This window comes from Acromyrmex echinatior, chromosome 8 (genome assembly GCF_024713525.1).
Source record: "Acromyrmex echinatior isolate Ae372 chromosome 8, ASM2471352v2, whole genome shotgun sequence".
Lineage (NCBI taxonomy): Eukaryota > Metazoa > Arthropoda > Insecta > Hymenoptera > Formicidae > Acromyrmex > Acromyrmex echinatior.
In genome coordinates this window covers 1544113-1561258 of record NC_141859.1, presented here as the reverse complement: position 1 = coordinate 1561258, position 17146 = coordinate 1544113, and the positions used below count along the sequence as shown (strand labels likewise).

Below are 17146 nucleotides of genomic sequence, written 5' to 3'. Positions count from 1 at the left end.
ATCACAAATATAATCACTGTATCTTGTCTCGCAGTACAATTAATAGGATTGATGTCTTCTTTTGTACATAATGTGCACAAAAGTTCGAAAATAAAAAGATATTATAATAAAATAATTATTAACATTATGATGTTAAATCGAGGAATTATATATTAAATATTAATGATTAAAAATACGCTTTCCGACAATGATGTTGTGCCATATTTAATGATTATTATGATGCGAATAGTTCTAGATTTTAATGATATGTATATATATTACCACCGAGACTGGGTCAGTAAGGGTTAATTATGTTAATCGTTGTGAACCTTGAGAAAATGCAACGATAATGTCACGTAAGTGATAAAACGCGTAGCGAATGTTTAATTAATTCAAAGTTAGGATTGATTCTCACATAACATGTAAAAATAAGCATTTGAAAATCTTCCTTTGATGGTTTCCAATTGCTTCGAATTATTTAAAACTAAAAATTATTGAAAGTTTTAGAAACATCCAACAAAATTTTTCTTGGAAAATATCTATTCCGTATATCATTAAAATATCCATTCAAAATATTAAAAATAAAATTTGGAAAATAAAATTGATACTAATATTATTTACGTCTAATATTATTGTTTATTATATAAAATAGAAAATGTATTTAGATAAATTACATAAAAATTATATTATAAAAAAAAATATTATATCTTCAAAATTTCAAAAAACTTTCAGTATTAAAATATTCAAGATTTTCAGAAATCTTTCGAAAGTATTTTAAAAAAGATTGTCATCACATATTCGATGTGCCTTCAGTCCATTACAGTAAATATGTACACTCGATATTTGTCTCATATGTTTACAACATTTTTCACACTGTAATTCCTATTCATATGCGATGTTAAATAAAAATTTATGATATCAAATTCTGTTCAATTCTAATAACATTTAATAATATCGCCATGTAGACCGAGTGATGTAAAAATTTATTGGCTGTTTCAAGACAACCTTCTTCTTATTGAGAATGTAAATATAAAAGATATAATATGGCTTAAAATTATTTACATTTATTATTAATTACTGTATTTATTACAAAAGATAATTCTAATAGATAAATCTTGATGATGAGAAATAATGCGAGAAATAATATTATGATGATGAAAGATAACATTATAATGAAACTTTAAGTATGTCAATTGTGATGAAATATTAAAAATTTACAAAAGATAATCGAGTACACATAAAAGGAAAATATTTTCGTAAACAATTTAACGAATGCAACCATTTAATTGTCATTCTTTCTGTTTTTTAATTATAATTAGATTATTGCATGTAAAATTTCAAGTTGTGAAAATTAGTAAGACGCTCTTATACTATATTAATACTATAAAATAAATATTGACCAATTATATATCAAATATGTTATAAAAACGTAATATTTTTTTTAAATTTTTGTTTTTTAACAATTTTATAGTTAAATAATTTTAGCCAATTCCCACATTAAAAAATTTTTATATTTAATCGATATCCTATGAATCGAATTAATAACTTTCTATTAAAATTTCATGAATCACCATTAATTTGAACAAAATAAATCCATATTCTTAAAATTGTTGATTGGATTCTTATAAGTTTTAAAGAACCGTTGACGTAACATCGACATATCATATGAACAACTCAATACTTCACCGCGTGAACGTTTTAATTCTTACTTTTAATTAACTCTCATGCGTGCCGTCAAGGAATACCGGAGATATAGATATCGCGCAAAAGACGTATATTCGAGGCCTTGGAATAATTTATAATGTGCGATATAATAGAGTTAATTGATACGTAATATTATTTTGCTCCTTATCTCTTCCCTCTTGTTATAAAACTTATAATCCGCAGTTTCCTTTTCTTTATTGCTCAATTTGCAAAATATGCCAGATTTATTTATAATTGTGAGAAATATTTGCTTCTATATAATGCCAAACAAAAGGAAATCCCCAATGCAAGATCAACCAGATAAAAATTGCAATATCCTCCCTCCTTCCTTTTAATAATTCCTGAGACATATATTGTTGTATGTGCAGCATAGATATTATTTAGTTATTTTCCACATAAAAGAAAACATATGTCATAAACACACTGAGTAGTTCTTTAGTTCTTTAAATCTGTTCTATATATTTTAGAATTTTCTTCAGATAATTACATAATTGTCTGTATATTTGAATTTGAAATCTGAATATATAATAAATATAATAAATATATAATAAATAGCAGGATATTTAAGCTAAGATCAATGATAACGTCAAATGAGAACAATCTTTATTATGGATCCATTTCTGTTTGAGTGTTACATGTGAAAATCATATTGCCATTAATGCAATCGCATCGTCATTAATGCAATGGCCTATGAAAATCCTAATCTTATCGGATGGATCTAATCTTGGAAAAGTAAAAAATAACGGAAGTTAGATAAATTTATTTTGACTTTTTGCCATTGCAAAATTGTGTCTTTACTTTTTGAGAAGCGTAATTTATTAAAGACGTCTTTTAAAAATTAGATAGCGCTACATAAAAAAATAACGCAGTAGAAACAGCGCAAGTGTTTTAGAATTAGATTATAAAGATGCAAGTAAATATAAATTAAGGAAATATTAACTTCGAAAAATAGCACAAATAATTATATTAATAAATTTTAAGAATTTATTTAAAAAAAGAATCAGATTGGAATTAAAAAATATTTATTTCATATAAATATACTTTACTATATATATCAAATGTATATCAAAGTCACATTATTTGCTTATATCACAATTTTTTGTTCACATATTTATAGAAATTGCCTGTTCTGAATTTCCAAGAAATTCATTTCCAAGAAAAAATAATGCATTTCAAGTATCACTTTTAATATCCATTTTTATCAACGTTAGATTAACTTTAAACTGAATTTCATCATAGACGTAATAAGATTAGACTGTACATTTCTTGAAATTATCGCTTGAACAATAGTTTAAAAAGAGCGAGATAGCTTGAAGCTTATTTTCTATATCTAAAATATCACGTTAAAGAGAATTGAAGAGACATCTTGATATGTTTAATTCTTTCTAATAAAGCATAGCAGCTGATTGTAAGACAGGAAATGCGCAGTCTACTTCTATTATCTTTTTCTAGTTCTAAAAATTAGAAAAGATAAATAAGATAAACCAAAATTATAGTAAATATATATTGGTAGAAATGGAGTATCAGACGTGTTGTCTTGTCGCGCGATAGATTTTCTTTCTTCATAATTCTAATAATTTCCGAGCACGATAGAAATACAGAGCAAAGCTTTCGAAATCGTTTGCGCAACAATTATTTATCGGCTTATTACACACATTTCCACAACCTCACGAAGAAAGGTAGAAAAACATAACGGTGTTACGTATTATAGGCAAATAGAAGGTAATTACAATTCACGATGAATGATTATTTGAGTAGAAGTGGTACACGAAAAACTCGCTTGTACATATTATACAGCACGTGCCGCTAAAATTATCGTCAAACACATGACGGATTTATGCGTTAAATTTTTTTGTGATCGTAATAGCTTACATTCACGTCGAATATTTAGCGCTAAACCTGGCTATACGATTCCTTTCTAAGAAATCCATTACGACAAAGTTCAATGCAATCAATAAACTTAAATCTTACTAATTTATTTTATTAAACAAGAAATTACCTAATACTGTTACCTACTTAATACATATTATTTTTTAGTCAGTGTATGTAATCTTCTAAATCATTTAGAATAATTCAAAAAAAGTCGACAGCAATTTCAAAAGAGAAATATTCAAAGGAATTTCGTTCAATAAAATTTGTGAGTGTCGAGCCTACTAATGTCAAATTTAGAAATAAAAGAATTCACGATTCCATATCTCTTGCTCTAAAAATTCTTTTCATGTATTGAAGGACAAAAACTTCAGTATTTTACGGCTTATGAAATGTAAATCTACCAAGATTTATTTTAAAGTACAAAAGAATCCAACGTGAATAACATAAATTAACGTAGTTACAAAATAAAGTGTATAGACTATCTCGTAAAAAAAAAACAGATAAAAGACAGATTCAAAGTAAAGATTTTCAAATATAAACATCTATTTTTTCCTCTGAATTGATCAATTTTTCGTCTAGAATGTTTATATTATAAATTGGAGGTTGCAGTTTTATTTTCTAATAAAAGGTTTGTTCGCGTTGCTCGCATGCTCCAACATGCTCCAATATGCTCCTATCATAGCTCCTATTCATTTCAACGCGTTCGTTGAAATTAGTAGCTATAGTAAGAGCATGTTGGAGCATGCGACGCAAACACAAAGTCATTTTCTTCATCTCTCGAGATCTTATTCGAGACGTATTCAACAAACGGTTCAGATGACTTAACGAAGATGCGTAAGAGTGAAGAAATTCCAATTAAATTATAATCTAAATTCTTGTTCTCTTTTTTAACAGCAATCCAGCTGGACACATACTCAACAGTATTCATGCTTGTTCAGCATTATATCATTACACGGCGTTTCCCGAAATAGCTCCGGTCAGGGATAATTGTGTGTCTATCACTCCCGCATTCTCTTCATCGGCTGAGACCTTCATCGCATGGATTCCGGACTTTGAACAGCAATGTCGTATGCGAATAATCCTCCGATTCGCCCCCGCGATTTCCGAATGCTATTGTTGCTCTTCTAGACCAGACGGAGCCTATCATATGTGTGCCAAAGTCTAATGCTTGGTGACTCGTGTCTGCTCACGTGCATATATATATGTACGATTCACCTGAGACTGGTTCATAGTCAGATCTTATATATTTAAGACTGTTTTATATTAATTCATCAGCCAATTACGAAACCGTATTAATATCTTAATATATTATACTGCAAATCTCACAATAAGTTTATAATAAATGCATGGAAAACGGTTTTGTTGAAACATCTAAAAATTTAGACAAATCTGAAAATAATTTGGTTAGACTGTTACGTAGGCTGCTCAAGCTGATTGCTAAAATGTCAAAACTTTTTGCAACATTGCTCATCATGCTTGAATTTCCTACATTATTTTAATGATCCAATAAAATTATTTTCAGAACTGTATCTATCTAAAATTTTAGATACTTCAGCAAAATTGTTCTTTCCAAGTAGCTTCATGTATGTGTGTGTGATTTAATTTTTCATATAAGAATAGCACTTACTGTATACAAAAATTAAATGTATAGTTTATTTTTACACGGAAAATTAAATCGCACACATGTATGAAGATACTTATTACAAATGTGGATTTAGAATACATTTAAGATGATCTTAATAACAAACTATCGGTCTTAAAGCCATCTCCTGTTTAAATAGATAATAAAGTTTTTTTATTTGCGTTTTATCGTGTATGCATCCCGAGAACGCAAATCTCTGCGATGATTCATGATTTATGATCGCTGAAGATTAAGACCATTTGTTCTGAGCAACGTTATGTCTCTCAAAGTGAACCAATGTTAGTGGTGTTTGCGATTGAACTAAACAAATGTTATGAGTTTCATAACACAGAACAAGGTTGAGAAAGCAAAGAATAAAAGTTTCCAATCGTATTGTAAAAAAAGAACTCATCGCAAGCAAAGAAATGGTTATTATATCACGCAGAAAAATGCGACGTCTAAACCGAATTCACGTCAGCTATGTTACGCGTACGCGGTTTTCTGTATCATTCTGAGTCAGCACATCGGTAATTTGATAAAACTGTGGTTAATACGATAATCTTGGCCTACTCGAATATTTGTTAAGTTTGGAAATTATTTTCAAATTTCTGTAATGTAACTTTAATCCTCCGCAACCATTGAACTTTACTTCTGTCAGCACCTTGGGTCTTTGAGCTTCAGTGCAGATTTTTATATTCTTCCATTTAAAAAAGCTAAAAAGTCTTCTTGCTTATTTGTGAAAACTTTAACATAACGAGTTTTTACTATCATAGAAATTGGATTGTATTAATTTATTTTTACAAATGTATCCACCAGAAGTTGTAATAAAAAAATCGATTGCCTTTAAAATCCAATTTAATCGCCAAAAATTAAAAAGTACATAAAAATTTGCACAAAATTCAGACTTGCTCCTTTTGACTGACCTTCTAATTTTCTTTTCGATTCACCACGGCTCATCTTCATTGTCCGTCCTCGTAAAATGCGAACAATGTACATCAAAAACGATCGGCTTCAACCGAGAAAGATACGCACGAACGTGTTAATACAAGCGAAATTGATTGAAACACACGATGTTATTCATGGAATCAAGGTCCGGTCGAGTCACTACTGTATCTTTTTTCTCGCTTCCGTGTGAATCGCATTATATTAAAAATCGCGCACATAGTCGTTCAAGCTTCTCTCTTTCGATCGCGATCAATCGTTTTACTTTACATTAATCGACCAAACGCAACAGGTGCTCGGATGTAGACATTAGTAACGTATGCGGAGTATGTCTGGAGTTCTCCGTTGATCTAGCAAAAATATTTGCTCATATGCGATCATCCATCGCTTATCCTTCACCTATCTTCATCTCGAGGACACTCTCGTGAAGCTGGAACCTCCTCCTTCCGCAGAAAGACAGCATTGCGGATATGTTCCACGCTTCGCTTGTAAGTCATATATTTGTAATTATATATTCTACACATTGTTTATCTGCAATAGAGATATATCGAGGACGAGTTGGAAAGGATAAAAATCTTATACAAGAGAACAGAATCTAGCTGCAAAATTGAATTAATTGGTCTGTTGTCTTTGTCAATTTCCGCTCAAATTCAGATGAATTTCAATGACCTTATTAAATTCAGGTAGAAAAAAAGAATAAACACATAACACACTTCTGTTATAAATAAACTTTTTGGTCTTAACATCAAATTTTAAGCAATACCATCTTTATTTTTGTAACATCCCAGAACACAAAAAATAATCATAATAAAATCAAGATGACATCAAGTATTATACAAATATTCTCTAGAAAAAATTATAAATAGCGTGTATATATATACATAAACACTTGTTTTCTCTCATTTTAACAAAATTGCTTGTGGCCAGATTCTGTTATACAGTTTCTAAAGAAGAAGAGTCCTTCTTTGAATTTATGGAAATTTATACAAAAATTATCGCTGTATCACAAACAGACGTATTTTCTCTATGAATAATTATTAAGAGCAAATCAATGACGTGTTCCTCTTTCTATCTCGCTGAAGTTGTATCTTCAATCTCGTAAACCGAGATTAATAAGCAAGGAAGTCTTATCTCGTCTTTCGTGCGATATTCTGCGACAATGTCGACGGTGTTTGCGTCAGTCGATCGCGAAGTTGTCCTATCATTTTTCTAAGAACTGCAGCCGAAGGTAACTTTGCATCACAAAGTTGACGATGTTTGCTTAACACAGTACCGACAATTTCGTGCGTAAACGCTGGAGAACGTCGCGTAAAATAACAAATGATGCCTCGTTCAAATTAACTCCTTCATGCTTTATCATGGATAAAAAATTACACTAAGACGATCTTCGATTTACTGCAATATTTTTCAATCACGGTTTCTTCGAAAAATCATCAGACAAAAAATATAGTTAATTATAGGAAAAATTTTTTTAGTTCAATTAATTTAATATTTATTTAGATGCAACTATTACAGAAATTTAATACTGGCTAATTTAACACTGTCGATACTTAAAATAAGCAATTACTGTCTTTTAATATTAAATTAACTAGAGTTAGATTTCTGTAAAAGAAGATTCTTCACATCACAAATTTAAAATTGAATAAAAATTTCAATTTTTTGTCAGCCGATTCTCCAACCGATATTTCTTGTAAAATTTTTTTGAAGATGAAGAGACGTTGTCGAGATCTTTTCGCTGAAATTAATAGAAAAATATGAGTAGCTACAGTTAATCACATGCTGTTTGCCAGCTAATGAGCTACCTTGAACAAACATTACGCCACGCAATCACATCAAGCCGCGCAAAATTCGTAATGCTACGAATATTTTCACCTTACGCGACGCAACGTAGAAAACATGATGTCGAGAGCCTTTTTCTGCATCTGGCAGAATGCGAAGTTTGCAGCTGGCCAAGTTCAAACCTTTTTTAGCCTCCTTTCTGGCTACGTAGCCAACAGGAAAATTCCTCTCAAAAAAGAAACAATCTAAAAGCATTAACCGCTTTCGTTTCTAAACACAAAGTCTTTCTCAAAACACGCGCGCATGATAATGTAATTACTCTCTTTATGTTCCTTTTTCTCATCTGATATCCGCGCCGTGCTTTCACTTTCATACATCACTTTCGCTACGTTTTACCGAACACTATCATAACGCGATAGATAGCATAATGCAAAATGGCTGTTTCTTCTCGAGACGAAGTCGCATTAATTTCACGCGACTAGAGATTGTTAAGTTCACGATAGACGCGTCCTTTGACTTTTGCCATTTCAATACGCGTAACATGAAATCGTAATCTTTCTGAGGAGAAGACCGCTCTTCTCTCCTCCATCGAAGTGGAGAACACCTCTCCACTTTCAGGTGTCCAATTGATATCTACTTAAGTTAATGCAGCGCCGCGATTGCGACACGGTAGCCGCATCGCGTGCGTGTCCTATTATATTACGTAACGCCACTCTATCTCGACCGCGAGAAAATTAATGGATTCCAACTTAATACGTATGGGTTACATATAGGAAAAGAAGAAGGTAATCGACGTTACGCCGTTCCTACCTTCTTCCTCGTCTTTCTCTCTCTCTCTCTCTCTCTCGTGGAATCGCGCGCGCGTTATACGCTTGTCATAGTGACACTGCGAATCAATTTGCAGACTATTAATTATTTATGCATGCCCCACCGAAGGAATAAATGCTTAAAGTGGCGCAGCGCGACGTGACTCGAAGCCGAGGCGGTATTTTCTTTTTCTTTTTACTTTTGTGAGTTTTCAGCGGCGCGCACAGATATATTGCCTAGTTTACCTAGGCTGTTAGCGCAACATTAGCATAATTAAACAGTAGAGAGGACACGACGGAAGATAAGAAAAGACATAATTACTCCGGGACCAACCTTAAAATGCGCCTTCCTGTTGACCGACGTTGAATCGACCAATGGTGCAATGTTTCATTCGAAACGTCAAACAGGAAATGTAATGTCCATCGTATTTCTGTATCGCCATCTATTATGTTTCCTATTTTGTTATCAATTAAATTTTCAAAATACGATTTTTATTGCGATTAATCGTTGCTTTATCATGTTTATTCGGTTAAATATGTTTTCGCGCTGTGCGAATGAATTATTAAAATAAAATTTCGTTATATATTTTTGAATTGTAAATGTTGAGCGTTATATATCATTTAAAAACGACAGCTAGATTTACATCGTTTCAAAGCTAAGAAGGTCGGATATGCGATACGCGATTATCGAACGACAAACATGATTCAGAATAACTGCGTCCCTCGCATTCATGAAAATCATTGGACGCGTATGTCATCATTTTAATTTTAATCTTTTAGTAAACAAAAAAAGACTTTATTTGCAACGCACACACTTTCTAATGTAACTCTATTAATAATTCTATTAATAATATATAATGATCGGTCATTAAAATAAGACAAAATTTTGTAGCACAATTATTTGTTGTGCAAATTCGAAATAAATAAATATTATTATGTATGTTTCATTACATTTGTCGCGTGTTTTTATCCGCGATAATTCAATTCGTTATCCTTCATAATCTTCAATCGGATATTTCCAATATTTGATCTTGATATATGCCAGAAATATTCAAAAAAAACCAAATTCCACAGCGATAAGACTCATCTATAACATTTCTAAATACATTCTAAATAATTATAGAATAACAGAATTTTAATTGGATATAAAATCATTTTTCTAAATGTTAAAAATTTATTTTAAAAAAATTAATGTATTACGATATCAAGTATAGATTACAAATTATTATTTCGACATTATTAAATTAATCTGGTTACTAAGGCAAAGTAATTATGTGATAAATCTCAGGAATTATAAATGATATTATTTTCACAACTATTATTATAATATAAAAAATTTTTTTAATAACTTTTCAATTATATCAATTTTATTATTAGATGTTGGAATTAATTCGTAGCGTTTTACAAGTGATGGGAAGTACTTTCATTAATGTATTTTTTAATGCTCATGTGAAATAAATAACATTCTTTCATTAAAAAACGCTACGAATTAATTCCAACACCTAATAATATAATTTAGAGGATCAAATTTAGTTCAAAATTTCTAAAAATCTCACTAAAAATTCACTTTGGTAATACAGAATTCTCGATCACGCTTTTACCGTTTTTTATTTCTTTTATAATTATGTAAATTTTTACCGTACAGTACGTCCTATATTGGTGCGTCAATCGCATACATGTACACGCGTGTCATGATCCGGCGCCACTCGCAATATAGAGAGCGCACGCATGCAGTAACACGTGATCAAGAACGTTCCATCGAATCAACGAAACCCTAGGGCTAAAACTGAATGACTTTCGAAATGTATATAATCCTCTTTAGCTGAATGTTTTAAATGCCACACTTGACACTTTCAAACACATTTATTATATTTATAATGCACAATGTCGATTTTCTTCGTTGGAAAAAAAAACAGTGTTGGTTTAATTTTATTTGCGGACAATCATTATTAACTTTATGAGACTTTAAAGAAGAGAAAATGTTAATTAAAGAGACTGGGACAAAAGCTAGTCCGAGTTAATTGCGTTAAATGAATTATATTAGTCTAATATTTTATTTCCAAAGTGAGAAAAGATCAATAATAATATTTTTTTATTTCTCGTTCTTTTCTGAGTATTTTTAAGTATTTCTTTCGAAGACTTATTTCAAAAAATTGTTAATTCTCTCAGCATTATCAAGACTCGAAATATAAAGGAGGTATCAAAATGCGAATACGCCACTACTGTTTGTACACGGCATATTCGCAGTGTGACGCTGCTGATGATAACACGACGACGTGTCAACTGGAATGATAAGGGGCTCTTCTCTTTCTCTGTGTTTCTCTATCTCTTTCTCCTTCGTATCACAGAGATTTTTAATTGCGACGTTCTCTACAAAAGTGCTGCCAGCAAACCAAGACTTGAAATCTGTTTGTTTTAGCTGCCTCTTCCTTTCCGTGTTTAAGATTAAACAGTTGTACATTTCAGCTTTACAGAAGAAAAGACATATGTAATACGTAAAAAGCACATCTCCGCAATAAACTAAAATGAACAGTATCTCCGCATGTACGATCTAAAAATGATCGCAATGTTTCTCGGAGTAAAATTCTAGAGATAAAAAAATGTAACCCAAATAGATGACTTTGAAAATAAATTCCTCCTTCGAAATTGAAAAGATATTAAATATTTATAGAGATAAAATTTAGTCGCACAGATTTGCAAAATAATATATATATATATCCTCAGTGTATTGCGCAGTTTCTATTTAAAAAAGATACACAATATTTACACGAAATCCGAGATTTTATTGCGTGTTGTTCTACGTCATCTATTAGCTCCGTTTGATTTTAATCTATTACTTTGCTCGTCGCGTATCTTCAATACGATAAAAAGTAAATATATGAAATGCAAGGCCAAAACTAACAACAACGAGTTTGTTATTTGTTCCACTTGGAAGTATAAAATATTACTTGAATTATTGCTCTCTGCCGATGTCACAGGCGATGTATTTTAAAATGGAACGGCGAGTCACTCTCGAGCCAGGCTTAATTAATCCAGAGACTGTCGATGCAACCTTAACGCGCAGTGCGCAGCCACACACGGATGCGGAATGTCACGCGAAAACGCAAGTCACGTTTAGGTCATGGCACAATTAGATCGAACGCAAGCCAGCGGGGCCGTCACGCGCGCAAAACTTCCTTCAGGATGATCGCCGTTGGCGCTTCTAATCGTCGCCGGAAAATTTTCGAGCGCGCTGTATATCGCGAAGAGATATTTTTTTACGTAACGTTGAATAAACAACCGGAATTGGAGAGCGTGACAGATAGAGCGGTCCAGCCGCTTCTTTAAGAGTCCGAGGTGAGGAATTTATTCCGCTATGTTTTGAAAACATGGAACGCGAATTAATTTTCGAAGCACTATAAATATTTAATTATTTAATTCTTTTTATTTCTTTAGGTTATTGTTTATGCTAGACTAATTAAATGCTAAAAATCCGATCTATTTTTTTTGTACATTTATTCAATCCAATTTAAAATCTTCATTTTATTTCGATAAATATAATTGATTTTTATTTCATCAAGCAAAAAAGTTTGATAACATTGGATTGGAGTCTTCTATAAACTACTCAGTTTGTACTGAATGGACTCAAATTAAAGTTAAAACGTTTGCAGTTAACTTCATTGATAGTTATATTCCAGTTGTTTACAAATTATATTTTATCGCCTTGTAAATATATTATTTATAAATCAACAATCACGAAGGCTCATATAAACATTTACTTACATTTAATTTGTTCTTAGAGCCACAAAAATATTTTTATTTTTATTTTAATTAGACAATCTTGTATTATTTCGAAAAACGCTATTGTTGATTTTAGTTTCACGAAGTAGAAAATTAAATAACATTAAACAGAAATTTCCTTTGATTAGAATAGAAGCATGCGATTTAGTAATAATTGGCAATGTTGCAGTTATTAATTTGATAAGCGTCGCGATGATTTTTCTCATAATATGAGTAATATTATGAACAGTCGCCTCTATCTATGACGAATTTTAACAGTTGACTCACTCAATCTATTTATTTATGCAACAAAATTACCATTGTTTTCAAATAAATTTCATTTATGACTTTTTAGGATATCTTATATGTTAATTTATGAATTTTGTTTTTTTTTTTATTATTAAATATATATTTTGTTACGTAACATCGATAACTTCGCGATGATATAGCGATGATATAGTGAAAAAAAGTCCAAATATCAAATTTAACATTTAAACAATAAATTTCTTTCATTCGTTCAAAATTCCATTAATCAAGATCATGAGAGCCCTTTCAGTTTTTTGTTTACGCTTCAATAAAACGTACGGAAGATAAAAAATACAATCAACGAACGTCCATGAAGGGTCAGTTATTGAAATAAAACGAAAGTGGCGCGTAACAGAGTTGATAAAGAATCTCAACATTGTCGCTCTCAATTGGAAAATGATACTTATCCCCTTACGATCCTCCACCACTCACAGATAACAACGGGAATTATACGTTAAACTGACGCATGCAACCAAGGGAGAGAATAAAAAGGAACAGAAACGCACCTGCCAGACCCATCGTGAAGACTCTCTTTTTCAACCGGTTGTTTCTCCGCGCCGGTCCCCGTCGATCTCGATGGATCGCCACTCTCTCAATCACTATCGCGATGCTGCTGACGTATTTACTTTCTTACCGGCTACTCGTTCGCAATTCAATCGAGAGATCAATCCTCGATCAACTTCGCTGCTTCCATTCGTTGCCGACTCCTTTTCTTTCTCTCTTTCTCTATCTCTCCTCTGCCTTTCAATGCTTTCCTATACGAGGAGCGTGTTTACACGAAAGAAGAGAATCACCCATCATTTAAATCGAAAAATTACGCGGCGACAAACGAGAACGCGGAGCGATGGCGAGTGACTGTGATAATCACGATGGCGTTAATGACCTTCGCCAGACACCACGGCGACGGTCCGGTGACGACTGGCAAACAGCTGTAAACGTACGCACGTTTTGCCGTCGTGCTTTACCGCGGTTTCACAATGGTGGGAGACCAGTGGCCGCCGATATGAGCGTTAACGCGATCGAACGCGTCACGTATCTGTGAATCTTTCCAGACTTTATCTCTAAATATGTAGGTGATCTAAAATTACGCAAGTTGATAGGTAGAGTGCTTAGAACACACCCACAAAAATTTAATTTTATAGTTATTTAATTTTATACGAATTATAATATTTTATAGTTACACATTAGTTACGTGATAGATGAACGTAACAATAATGAATTTAAGATTTCTGTGAGAGTATCTAGATATACTTTTTATTTTCCTTTTCCGGAAGGTTTTCAACAAGGTTTTTAACTTCTTTCTGAGGTTCTTTAAGAGCACCACACATTTTGATATTTTGATTGTGAATTCTGATAAATTTAAATCTGTAAAAAATAACAACCCAACTATTCTATGATGGTCAAAACTCATTGTTAAAGCTTTGGCATTTATATCCGAATTTTTCACATTTTTATATAACTCAAAATAATAAAAAAATTTGCTCTATTTCTCAATTCCTATTGACGAAAGAGTTAAAAAATTTATGTTGTCGACAGAAAATCAAGAATACTATGCCTATGGTGTGACTGCCCCATTTAAAAGTCAAAAAATCATATGAACTCATGTAACAAATTCTCTGATAATGATTCAAACGAGGAAACACGTCAATTTTTGGAAAAACTTTCGAGAGATAACTTTCATATCATTCAACGATTTTGAGTATCTATATCCCCCAAAAAATATAACTGTTAAATAAATTTAATAATCGAAAAATATATAATATACAATGATAAGATATTGACAATCATTTATCTGGCTCGATTATCTTCTTAAGCACGAAAACTAATCTGTGTTATAACAAAAAATGATTCACAGCCAGTGCACAAATCACAAAGTTTTTTATCCTAGCCACGAAAACAAAAAATCGTATATCTTCGTTATGCTGTCATTTTATTTATGACGATTCACCGTGGAGCCAGGTGGCTCGGATGACATTACGTCATTGCGTCCTAGGTACCGACGACGCATGTGATCGGATGCGCCGCAAATTGCATCGTTCTTTTTTGCGCGAGAGCCTACGTAAGCGTCGGAAAGAGCTAAAAATACAGAAAGTGGGATTAGCGTTGTCGAAAATATATTGCCTCTCGCATGTGCACACATTTATCTCATTCATAGGCCATGCTATACATATCATGCGTTCCCAGTGTTAGGAATCATTCGACGTGGAATGATTAATTAATAATAATTAATTGACAGCAATCTCTAAAAATCATCCATAAAAATAATAACAAAGGCCTTTGAGAAAATGTAAACGCTGAGATTTGAGACGTAAACATTCATATTGAAATGGAATCTTTTGAAAAAAAGATCTTTTCTAAGTTTAAGAAAAAACTGTAGTATCCAGATTGTATCTTTGGACGTTAATTATTTTTTTATTGGCTGCTCAGTTTCCTTCCGATACTATTTCCCGTACAGAAGTGTATGACCAAGTCATTCGTTATTTTTTTCTTCTATCGGCACGGTTGACTCGCTACCAGACTAATCAGACGGTTATGACAAAGAGACTGCTGAGATTAATCGCTCGCGTTTTTCGCGCAAACACAAGCTATGGAGAACGACATGTGTAACAAAGCTTCTACTGGATGGATATGCATCGAGAAAGAGAGACGGGAAGAAAGAGAGAGAGAGAGAAAGAACCGAAGTGAGTCAGTTTCCCTGCGATAAAGCACAATACAGAAAGCTCCTGTTCCAGCACTGACGGACAATGAGACAGCGAATGAAAGTGTGATTCATACCTCCGTTTTCTTCGTGTTTACACCCTCTCTCCTCTGTGCGGCAGCGATATGCTTATTAGTGCTCGCGTTTATATATACTTGGCATCACGATGTCGGCATTGTTCGAAAAATCTGCGGGGGTGGCGTGCGACGACTGCGATAATTTCGCGAGAGGGTCACGGATGGGATTTATCGAGTACCGCAAGAAAACAGAAATACCGACGTAGTAGATCCACGATATCTTTGGACGTCTACCTTGTGTATTTTTAGATTTTCGTATCGTGTCACGCGCGTTATATACGACCGATTTCTCGAGCGTTAATTGTGAGATACCGCAATGAACGCGACAACACTTCGCAATGATATAATCGACGATCGATGAGCTTGTATTCCACGCTTTTTTACGATTTCATATCTATCTGATAAGCACTCATTCGATTTGAAATTGATTTCATCGAGGTTATTGTTGGAGAATACACATCAGTTTCTATATCCATGTTCAAATTGCATGTTGAACAGAGAAGAATTTTCGAAATTATTTTATAAATATTTACCAGTATGATTTTTATTTAAAAAACAACATGCGAAAAGTCAAATATACATCACTTAAATGATAACGTAATCACAATTTAATATCCGTGGAATTAATGATAGGATTAATGATAGTTTATATCTTCCATTAGATAATTCGTTATATGAAAAAATTTGGCATCCCAAATATGTGTAGATAAAATAAGACAAGATAAGTAAGATAGAAAACATTCTCTCAATAAGATTTGGCAAGTATGTCAAATTTTTCAAGGTGATACAGTATGCGTTATAAAAGTCAAATTATGTGATTTAGAATTACATAATCGTCATTTTTACATGGACAGTCTGAAAAGGATATTTGTATAAATTCTAAAAGAGCTAACATCTTTGACGAGCAAATGCATATATTTGTTTCACATCAAGCAGTTTTTGTTCCTTAATTCAACTTTACATAAAAAAGAAATACTTACATCAAAGTAAATAATTCATGAAATAGGATCTAAAAAATGAATTATAAATTTAAAACATTTTATATAATACCCACATTTGAAATATTCTTTTTAATAAATATTGACTAATTGCCGAAATCCGGTATTAAGTAAGCCGAAATCCTTTTTTTCTTAGTATTTCTTTTGCTTAAATTTAAGAATTTCAAAGTTTTATTTATGATCATAAATATCGTCATAAATTATGTTATGATATGAAGTAAAAAAAGAAGTAAGATATACGTAATCTCTTTTTGATAGTCTCTAAGTAGCACTATATTGATAACTAGTACTCCTAAACTGATAAAATATAGAGATAAAAAGATAAATTATTCTTCAAATAAAATAAAATACTGTTTTCCTATAAATTAACTTATGATGCTTTAAAAATTTTCTTTTAAGTGTCTATTCTTTGCAACCACATTTTTATTCTTTTATTTGTTTTTCAGTGCTTCCTCCTTTTTCGTGTTATTTATATCATATAATTCTATTTGCGTATAGTAGGACAGACTATGGTATCCAAAGACATATTTTACCTTGATTATACAGGGTTGGCCATATTCGACGGAAAGATGTTTTTTTTTCAATCATGGGAAACGTCGTTACTC

The 17146-nt window shown here is 32.0% G+C and overlaps 1 protein-coding gene across 6 annotated transcripts in view; it reads right to left on the bottom strand.

Annotated features, from left to right (window-relative positions):
* Nucleotides 1-17146, bottom strand: part of Hnf4 (Hepatocyte nuclear factor 4) — a 39927-nt gene that overhangs the window by 9908 nt on the left and 12873 nt on the right. The window contains exon 2 of one of the 6 annotated variants that reach the window (XM_087408886.1): nt 13275-16552. The exons of the other annotated variants lie outside the window; for them this stretch is intronic. Within the exon in view, the coding sequence (XP_087265012.1) occupies nt 13275-13287 (13 nt within the window). The 5' untranslated portion in view covers nt 13288-16552. The remainder of the gene's footprint in view (nt 1-13274; nt 16553-17146) is intronic. 6 annotated transcript variants of the gene reach the window in all.